The 10,998-nt window shown below is 37.6% G+C and overlaps 1 protein-coding gene across 1 annotated transcript in view; it reads left to right on the forward strand.

Moving 5' to 3' along the window:
- Window positions 1–10,998, forward strand: part of GPR15 (G protein-coupled receptor 15) — a 57,545-nt gene that overhangs the window by 31,749 nt on the left and 14,798 nt on the right. Inside the window, exon 2 of the mRNA XM_017854260.1 lies at window positions 2,748–2,906. Within this exon, the coding sequence (XP_017709749.1) occupies window positions 2,748–2,765 (18 nt within the window). The 3' untranslated portion in view covers window positions 2,766–2,906. The remainder of the gene's footprint in view (window positions 1–2,747; window positions 2,907–10,998) is intronic.

The following is a 10,998-nucleotide window of genomic DNA, read 5'->3' on the forward strand; positions in this document are numbered from 1 at the left end:
CTTTTCCTAACTCTGTGTTCAGCGAAGTAGCTGGCAAGAGCCAACTGTGCACATCTTTCCCTAACTCTGTGTTCAGTGAAGTAGCTGGCAAGAGCCAACTGTGCACATCTTTCCCTAACTCTGTGTTCAGTGAAGTAGCTGGCAAGAGCCAACTGTGCACATCTTTCCCTAACTCTGTGTTCAGTGAAGTCACATTGGCAGCTTGAAATCGGACATGATGGGAGTATTTACACTTGGGAAATTGGCAAATACTACAATTCAGAGCTTTTTGTTGTTGTTTTGAGAGCCAATTTTGTAGTCATTGCTACTGGTAGGAAAAAACTGGTATCTTATTAACTCAGAAGATAATATGGGACTTTTCCTTTGAACAATTCCCAGTGTGCTAGAGAAAGCTTTATAAAATCTAAAATCTTTTTCTAAAAGATACATTTTACACAAACACATAGATCAATGTAACAGAATAGGGAACTCAGAAATAAGACTGCACACCTACAACCATCTGATCTTCGACAAACCTGACAAAAACAAGCAATGGGGAAAGGGTCTCTATTTAATAAATGGTGCTGGGAGAACTGGCTAGCCATATGCGGAAAATTGAAACTGGACCTTTTCCTTATACCTTATACAAAATTAAAACTCAAGAAGGATTAAAGACTCAAATGTAAAACCCAAAACAATAAAAACCTTAGAAGAAAATCTAGGCAATATCATTCAGCACATAAGCACAGGCAAAGATTTCATGGTGAAAGTACCAAAAGCAATTGCAACAAAAGCACAAATTGACAAATGGGATCTAATTGAATGAAAGAGCTTCTGCACAACAAAAGAAATTATCATTAGGGTGAACAGACAACCTACAGAACGGGAGAAAATTTTTGCAATCTATCCAATGGACAAAGGACTCTATCCAGAGTCAACAAGGAACTTAAACAAATTTACAAGAAAAAAAACAAACAACTCCTTTTAAAGGTGGGCAAAGGACACGAATAGACAAGTCTCAAAATAAGACATCCATGCAGCCAACAAACATATGAATAAAAGCTAAATATCACCTATCATTAGAGAAATGTAAATCAAAACCATAATAAGACACAATTTCATGCAAGTCAGAATAGCGATTATTAAAAAGTCATAAAACAACAGGTGCTGGTGAGGTTGTTAAGGAAAAGGAACACTTTTATGCTGTTGGTGGGTATGTAAATTATTTCAACCATGTGGAAGATTCCTCAAACATCTAGAAGCAGAAATACCATTTGACCCAGCAATCCCACTATTGGGTATATACCCAAAGGAAAATAAATCATTCTATTGTAAAGATACATGCATGGGCGTGTTTATTGCAGCAGTATTCACAATAGCAAAGACATGGAATTAACCCAAAGTGTCCATCAATGATAGACCAGACAAAGAAAATGTGATACATATACACCATGGAATACTATGCAGCCATAAAAAGGAACAAGATCATATCCTTTGCAGGGACATGGATGGAGCTGGAAGCCATTATCCTCAGCAAATTAGTGCAGGAACAGAAAACCAAACACTGCATGTTCTCACTTATACATGGGAGCCAAATGATGAGAACACATGGACACACGGTGGGGAACAACACATGTTGGGGTCTGTTGTAGGGGCAGGGGGAGGGAGAGCATCAGGAATAATAACTAACAGATGTTGGGCTTAACACCTAGGTGATAGGTTGATCTGTGCAGCAAACCACCATGGCACATGTTTACCTATGTAACAAACCTGTACATCCTGCACGTGTACCCCAGAATTTAAAATAAAAATAGATAAAAAAATAAAAGATACATTTTACTACAAAAGTAAACATTTTCTGCCCTAAAAGATGTATAAACTACGTTACAATAAAATTTCAAAATGGGGAAAACAGGCATACTTATAAAAAAGGGCTAATTTTCTTATTATACAAAAACCTCTAACAGGAAAAGGATCAATTCAATATAAAGCGAGTAAAGACATAAATTGGCAGTTAACAGAAATATAAATATAAATTTTCAATGAATATTTTATAAATGCTCAACCTCCTGCATAACTAAGTCCAAGGTGGGGAAAAAAAAAACTTTTTTAAAAGTTATAAAATGGCAAAATTCTAGTGTGAGCTTCAATGTTGGGGGTAGGTATGGGGAAGCCCACTCATTCACTGTGGGACATTGTTAAATTAAATTGCATATTATTAAGTGAAATTTAAAATTCACATTCTTTTCAACTATTTTCAATTCTATTCCTAAGAATTTGTTTTATAGACTTCTGTATTCTCACAAAAATAAGTATACATGGATGATCATTGTGACGTTGTTTGTCTATTAGTTACTTACTGCTGTGCTTAAAAATTACCCCAAAACTTAAAAGTTTAAAGTCATAATAGATATCATTATCTCACAGAGTTTCTGTGTCTCAGTTATTGGAGAGCAGTTTAGCTGAGCGGCTGTCTCATGGGGTTGTAGTCAGTGTATTGACAGAGACTGCGATCATCTCAAAGTCTGACTGGGGCTGGAAGATCAAATTCCAGTTTGACTTGTGAGCTGACAAGTTGCAAGAGGGCCAAGTTCCTCACCCCTTGCCTCCCAATATAACTGTTGGATGATCCTCATGATAAGTTGACTGGCATCTCCCAGAATGAGTAATTCAAGAAACTACAAGGCAGAAGTTACTATGCTTTTTATAACCTAGTCATGGAAGTCATATGTTAGTTACCATTTGCACAATGTCTTCTTGTTACACAGGACAGCCTAATTCAATGAAGGATGGGAATACACAAGGGCATGGACACCAGGAGATAATGCTCATTGGGGGCCATCTTTTGAGACTGCCTACCACAGTTTGGAAGGATGAAAAAAACAAAGAAAGAAAAAGTATCTTAATATCCATTGATAAAGTACACGGTAAATAAATTTTTAAACTTAATTAAATGTTATAGAGCATTTAATATATAACTTATAAATGTTATAGCGCTTTTAATATATATTTAAGTTATATATATTTAATACATATAAGTTAAATGTTATAGAGCTTTTAATACATAATATATTTTATATAGAGAGAGCTTTTAATATAAAAGTATAAGGTGTTTATTAAAAGTAGGAAGTAGCCTAAATGTGTTGCTGTGGAAAAATGCCCAAAATACACTAAAGTATATAAAACACATATTTATATATTTATTATAAGATTCTCTCAATATTTTTATAAAAATAGACATTCATGCATAGTTATATGCACAAGAGTGAGAAATTTCCTCAAAGATTTATAAGGAGATCTATCAGTGGGTGGTGAAACCTGGGGGTGAGATAGTAGTTAGGGATATATAACTTTTTATTTTATGCGCTATACTTATACTAGTAATGTTTGAAAAAAAGTTACAATGCAAATATATTACATTTATAATATTTAAAACTAGCAAAATTATGCTCCACAGATCTCTACAGGACACATAGCCAAAGGGGAACATCATTTGAGCCAAGCTAAGACAGACTTCTCCCTGACTATCTCCTGCTCAGAGGAGCTGAGTATGTAGGCAGGAGAAACATACGTTGGTTTTCTGAACAGAGAACTGAGAGCTACCCAATCTCTAGTCTTCAGCCTTTGCAAAGCTGGATTAACAAGACAGTAATTATCCCAAAAGTAGAATTCTATTGTGGCATATTTCTCCCTATTCTGAAGACAGGGTCCATGAGAGAATCTGGAAGCTGAGAATCTGCAGGGATGGCAGGGTATGCAGTCGGCAGGAGTTATGCAGGATCACACCATAGTGGAAAACCTCTCAGCACCTTGGTGTTAGCAAAACTCAGCTCCAGAGGATTTCCAAAGCATCCGCTACTATTATAGCAAGGCCAGGACATCTGAACACCTGTCTTAGAAGATTTTCAGGAACTATGGTGGCTGGGAGTTGAGTGATCACTCTTGATGGATTACTTTGAAGTGATGGAGACCGAGGTCAGCCCATGCTCAGCTGATTACAAGGCCAAGTTTGGGGTTTGAACCCTCAAAAGAAATCCTCCACTGAGTTGAGGAAAAGGATAGCTGAGAATTGTCTGCAGCAAGAAACCACAAAACCTCTGAGTCATAGAGCTTTAAAGGAAGCCTTCTAATAGCTTGTATCAAAATGCAAATAACATAATGATAAGAATTATACAGATGCAGTTAACATTTATTGAAGACTTATTTTTCATTTACTAATTATACTCATTTTGTAGATGAAAAAGATGAGAATTGGAGAAGTTAAGCAATCTTCCCAAGGATATCACACACCCCTTAAAATTTTCAGTTTTAACAAATGATTCAAAACTTCTTTTAAAAAATGAAATTTTGATCAAACATTTTAAGAACTTCTGAAACATTTCCGCACAAGACAATTGAAAAACCACTGCTTTGCTATTTAACCCCTGGAACGAGTAGGTGGAATTTACGGAACGGCAGATTTCTGTTCAATATAAAATATAAGTTTATTCATAACTAAATTATCCAATTATAAAATGAAACTTTCTGAGGGGTAGTTAAGTTCTCCATCACTGGAAATGTTCAAGCAGAATCACTATTATTACCTGTTAGGTATATTAGAAGTGTGAGCAGCATACAATTGGATTTCCTTCAAAACTAAGAAGAGCAGAGGCTTCCTTCTTCTTCTCTTTTTTTTTTTTTTTTTTTTTTTTTTGAGAACGGAGTCTTGCTCTGTTCCCCAGGGCTGGAGTGCAGTGGCCGGATCTCAGCTCACTGCAAGCTCCGCCTCCCAGGGTTATGTCATTCTCCTGCCCTCAGCCTCACCGAGTAGCTGGGACTACAGCGCCCGCACCTCGCCGCTAGTTTTTTTTTTTTTTTTTTTTTTTTGTATTTTTTTTAGTAGAGACGGGTTTTCCCGGGTTAGCCAGGATGGTCTCGATCTCATGACCTCGTATCCAGCGTTCGCCTCCCAAAGTGCTGGATTACAGCTTGAGCCACTGCGCCGGCCGAACATGAGGCTCTTTTCTTTCTTTCTTTTCTTTTTCTTTTTTTTTTTTTTTTTTCCTTTTCTTTTCTTTTCTTTTTCTTTTTTCTTTCTTTTCTTTTCTTTTCTTTTCTCTTCTCTTTTCTTTTTTCCTTTCCTTTCCTTTCCTTTCTTTCTCTTTCTTTCCTTCCTTCCTTCCTTCCTTCCTTTCTTTTTTCTTTCTGTCTTTCTTTCTTCCTCTCTCTCTGTCTCGCTTTCCTTCCTTTCTTCCTTTCCCTTTTTTTTCCTTCCCTCTCTCCCTCCCTCTTTTCTCTCTCTCTCTCTCTCTTTTTCTTTCTTTCCCTTGAGATGGAGTCTCGCTCTGTCACCCAAGCTGGAGTGCAGCGGCACGATCTTGGCTCACTGCAACTTCCGCCTCCCCGGTTCAAGTGATTCTCTTGCCTCAGCCTCCTGAGTAGCTGAGACAGGCATGTGCCACCACGCGCAGCTGATTTTTGTATTTTTTGCACAGACAGAGTTTCACCATGTTGGCCAGGCTGGTCTCAAACTCCTGACCTCAGGTGATCCAACTACCTCGGCCTCCCAAAGCGCTGGGATTACAGGTGTGAGCCACGGTGCCCGGCATTCACTTTGTTATTTCTCAGGTTAAACTGAGTCAAAATTGCTGATTGCAGAAGGCTGAACTAAGTATATTTCCTGAAATTTTGGAGTTTTAATGTTAATAGTAAACATGTATAAAGCACTTATTATGTGCTTGGCAGTGTTTTAATTGCTTTACATTTGTTAACATTGGTCATCTTTTCTACTGTCCTATTGAGGTATGTGTTATTTATACAGAATTACATTGAATTCTAAACTCAAAATCTGGCTACCAAGTCCATGTCCTTCAGCAGTTTGTGATATTTATGCTCCGTATAGTGATACAGTTGCAAGTATATGACCCTACAAGTGGAGAAGAGTTTAGCTAAAACACTGCAGATAAATGAATAAACAGATGCAGGAAGTGGTTTGTTGCATAATAGGGAGTTTCTATCAATGTTTCTATAGTTGTGTCACCAAACCACAGGTTGGTACTTTGAAAAAAAATCAGTGCTATAAAAGCTTTCGTATCATTAACATTCCTTAATTCTGAACTCAGTAAAAGCTTAATCAAAGATCATATTAGGAGAATACGAGTTCTCTAGCATTTTTCACTTGTTTCCATAACTATAGGATTTGTTTTCAAAGAGCAACAACCATAAGACATTTACAGTTCCTTTCTTGAATGCAAATAATGGTTAGGGGCTGGAGGCACCTAAACTGTGAGACAATGTCTTGATTCCTATTGAGCTTTCATAATTCTGGTTCAGAGTGATGTCAGAGGCCAGACTTTGTGTGTGTGTGTGTGTGTGTGTGTGTGTGTGTGTGTGGCAGGGTCCCTCTCTGTCACCCAGGCTGGAGTGCAGTTGTGCGATCCCAGCTCACTGCAACCTCTGCCTCCCAGGCTCAAGTGATTCTCGTGCCTCAGCCTCCCAAGTAGCTGGGATTACAGGCACACCCCACCACACCTGGCTAACTTTTGTATTTTTAGCAGAGACTAAACGGTTTCAGCATGTTGGCCAGCCTGGTTTCAAACTCCTGGTCACAAGTGATCCGCCTGCCTTGGCCTCCCAAAGTGTCGGGATTGCAGGCGTGAGGCCCGGCACCCAGTCCAGACTACTTTCTGCTCAACACTTGGCTCTGTGGGGGTGAGCAAAAACTTCAACCCTCCACACCTCAATTTTCTCGTGCATGCAATGAGAATAACTTCCTCAGGATTATTTCAAATATTGACTAAGTTAATGTCTGGCACCCTCAGTGTTGGGTATTAGCACTAGCTGGTGTGAAGGGAGATACAGCATTTAAATGTAAATTTAAGTTTACAAAGAGATAAATCATTTTACTGAGTGTTATGCGAGAGTCAGGTGAGAGTTGCAGATACCAAATATACCTGGGTTTAAAGAGAGGTGTGATTGTTATGGGTGGCAGTGTTGTGGGCCACAGGGGCAGACTCTCAGGGTGAGGCTACTTGAGCAGGGCCAGGAAATGAATTATTTTGTTCACTTTTGATGTGGCCCACACTCAAATGCTTCAGAAGTACAACGTTCTCAGCTAAGCTAAGGTGGTCTTCAACATGCACTTGACCACAACGGAAACAAACAAAAAAAAAAAAAAAAAAACAAAGAAAAGAATGAAAAAGTTAAACAACAGGTGGGGAGTCAATGCTAAATAAAAAATTAAAATACATAGAACTTAACATGTTATTTCCTTCCCAAATATATAATATTCTGATATATTTATAAAATACCTATCCTTGAATTGTTTTTCACTTTTCCAGCCAAATTCCCTCATCAAATTACTTAATTTTCCTAGCTTAAAAAATTATTATTTTTGATTTTGACTACAGAAAGTGAAAAGCAATTTACTGACACATCTATCTACATTACATAAACATACATGCTCGTATATACTTTCCACTGGGAAGGGAAGAATCATAATATGAAAATGACTAAACTCTTTCTCTCTGACTGATCTAGTCTCCCCTACTTCCTACCTTTAAAGTGCTAAACAGTCATTTGCCCAGCTTTCTATTTATCAAATATCTGATTGTTTGTTTTAATGTCTTCAGTATGGATTTAGCTGATTTCCTGAATATCTGATGTCCACATAACACTTAACAGCTTCTGAAACTCTTTCCCATATGTTATTTTATTTACTTCCCACAGTAATTTTGGAGGTACACATTACTCATTCTGTTTTACAGAGGAGTTAAGAGTAGAGTCTGTGTGATGTCCCCTAAATCACACAGCTATGACCAGTCCGAAATATGGGCTCAGGTTGTATGGGAATACTACCAAGATTTCAGAAATGATCATTACACATTTACGGGTCCTCTGGTGCCTGGTTATAAAGTAAAAGGGTGAACAATTCAGATTTATATTTGAATCTCTGTCTATAAAGTTTTTTTGTGTTATAGCCACTTGTCTTACTTTTATTTCATTTTTGGTTTTTTCTTCTATCTGAAAGAAAGCTAGAGAGTTATTTCCCCTCACAAGCTTCAAAAACCTGCCAGGCAGAGACTGACTGATTCCCACAACCCCTCTCTGTGATCTGGGCTTCAGGGAACAAGTAGAGTGGCAGACCACATTCTTCCTCTAGTAGCAGAGACACACTGGACCACTGGGTCCTGGGAAACTTTTCCCAGGGACTGTCTTTATTGCGCCACTCTCACGACAATAACACACACTCAAACAAGCACTCACGTAACCCTGTATACAGCTGCATCAGCACCCAGAAAACCTGGCCTAATGTAGGAAAGGAAATTCCTACCTTAGAAATGATTCATGATGGGCCTGTAATAATGTAAGGAATGTTTACAAAGAGCCAGGGGTAGGGCACAGGGAGGGGATGGGATAAGGCCATTAGGGGAGAGGTAAGTAGGACACTCAGGATGGACCAGGAACTTATTCGAAAGCAGTCATTAATCACCAGAAGGGAGAGGAATTTCACCCAACCCAGGAAATAGGAACACGTGGCCTAAGGACCCCTTGGGAATCCTGAGTCTTTATTGGAAGATGTGAGAAAAAAGGAGTAAAGTGAAGTATAACTGAAGCTTCATGAATTAGAGAAAATGGAAAGGGTGCATGTAGGAAGGAAAAGAAAGACAACGTGGAGGTTAAAGGCAAGTCGCAGGTTTTATTGGCATGGTGATTCATTTTATATCAACATGGTGGGGCCACAGTGCCCAGATATATGGTCAAACATTATTCTGGATGTTTCTGTAAGAGTGCTTTGGATGAGACTAACATTTAAATAAGTGGACTTTGAGGAAAGCAGTTTGCCCTTTATAAAGTGGGTGGGCCTCATCCGTCAGTGGATGTTCTAAATAGAACAAAAGACTGACCTTCCTGAGCAAGAGGGAATTCTAGCAGCAGGTGTGAACTGCAGATTTGGGACTTGCCAGTCTCTATATTCAGCAATTCCTTAAATAAAGCTATATACAGACATACACACATGCATCCTATTGGTTTTGTTTCTCTGGAAAACCCTAACTATCACAAGCAGTCTGTGGTCATCAAGCTACACAGGGAGGGACATGAAGCTGGTGAACAAAAAACAGGGATATAGCAGTAAGCCAAACTGTGGCTCTATTAGGCAAGCATTTGAACACTGACCTTGCTCTTGGCCTTATCTTAATTTCCCACCGTTAGTTTCCCTTTGTCTACTTTTCTTATTTTTAATTGAATTCATCTCATTATATTTTATGCATTATTATATATGTCACCTTATGTCCTTTCTGGGACACATTAGAAGTATAAATAAATAGATTCTCGTCATTGGGAGCAATTGTGTAAGAGTAGATTTAGACTCTCTACAAATAAAGAAGAGACATATGAATTACGCAAATCTAAGAAAAAATAATGAAGAGATATAGATGATAAATGACATAAAATTTAAAAGACGTGCAGTAGAAATCCAAGTGTGTATGCAAGGGAAAGTAGTTTAGTCATATAGGATAGAAAGTATTGAGATTAATCAAGAGGCTAAAACATCAAACCACAGAGATATAAGCAAGAAGCAAAAACTCTTCGTTAAAAAAAAAAAGGTTTACAAATCAGAGAAACTGGATTATGTGTTAGTATGCCCACCAAAATTTTTTGAACATCACATAATTAAAATATTTTCTGATGGGAGAAAATTAAAAGGTTCGAGAATGAAGACATACGAGGTCATGAAAACATAATGCTGTGTTCTCTTTGTATGTATATACAAAGACTATAGTAAGACTTCTTACTCTAAAAAAATTCTGAACTAATAAAAATTCAGGTGTACTTTCGCTTTATGTCAATAAGATGAGTTGATGGCATTTCTGACTTTACCTAAGATTATAGCAAAGCACTAATAAATTGAAGAACAATCAACAGTTAACTTAGACTTTCACACCACAAAAGCAGAGTAAGAATGAGAGGACTCCACCCCAGCTACCCACACAAGAACCTGGCCAAGGTAAAAATCAGACTCTGTTGTGGCCTGAGACACACGGTTTGATTTTTACACTGGCCAGGTTCTTGTGTGGGTAGGTGGGGTGGAGCTACCCACACAACAGGAACAACATTGAGAGGAAGCCCAAAGATTTCAGGGAGAAGCATTCTTCAACTTGTTACCTATTTTTCCTAAACAGAAAGTGTCCTTCAGTCTCATGCTTTTGCTTATCCCTGTTGTGTTTACACCAATCAGACCATGAAGTGATGATGCTGTGGTGGCAGCACAAAAAAACTATGTTGGAGTTTTGAAGCATTGATAGCATTTCCTTCAAATTGTCACTAAAATACAATTTGAAGAAAATAAGGTAGCGCTGTAAAAACCAGAATATGCTTTTCTCTTAGTGTCTTACTATACAAACAGAAATATACCCAAGTTCCTCTGGAACTCATGAGATGTCTTCATGATTGAGCCAGAGGGCTGCTGTGTTTAGAAAACAAAAACCTACACACAGTGATCATTGATTTAAATGTCACTTCTAAACTCTCAAGCAAAAACTTTAAAAAGGTCATACATCTGGACCATTGTCCAGCACCCACTTTATGAAATACCTTCCCCCTATACCTTGAGGTGTACAAAATCTGTGACTTAGTTTGCATTTTATAAACAATAGTTTTACTTATTAACATAGACAGAAAAGACATTTGGGTACCACGTATAAAGTTCTATGAATCTTTAGGAACGATTGGAACCTGTTAAAGAATACTTTTCTCAGAACATATCTTACTTCTTAAAGTTAAAGTAGTTAGAAGATAATGTGTATTTAACTCAGCTCAACAGTGAGGTCAAAAACAGGAAGAGGTCTTTAAAAACACTGATAATGTAATGTCAACACATGATAAAATTAATGTAACAGAAAGGAAAGTTTTTTCTAATAAGAAACATCTATATGATAAAAAAAAAAAATGCACAGTTAAAATGCTGTTTTGAGGGCTTAAAAATCCATGGCTTTTACTCTTTAATATTTTTATTAATCTAATAAATACAATCAGTTA

The sequence above is a fragment of the Rhinopithecus bieti genome, unplaced genomic scaffold (genome assembly GCF_001698545.2).
Source record: "Rhinopithecus bieti isolate Rb0 unplaced genomic scaffold, ASM169854v2 scaffold_38527, whole genome shotgun sequence".
Taxonomy (NCBI): domain Eukaryota; kingdom Metazoa; phylum Chordata; class Mammalia; order Primates; family Cercopithecidae; genus Rhinopithecus; species Rhinopithecus bieti.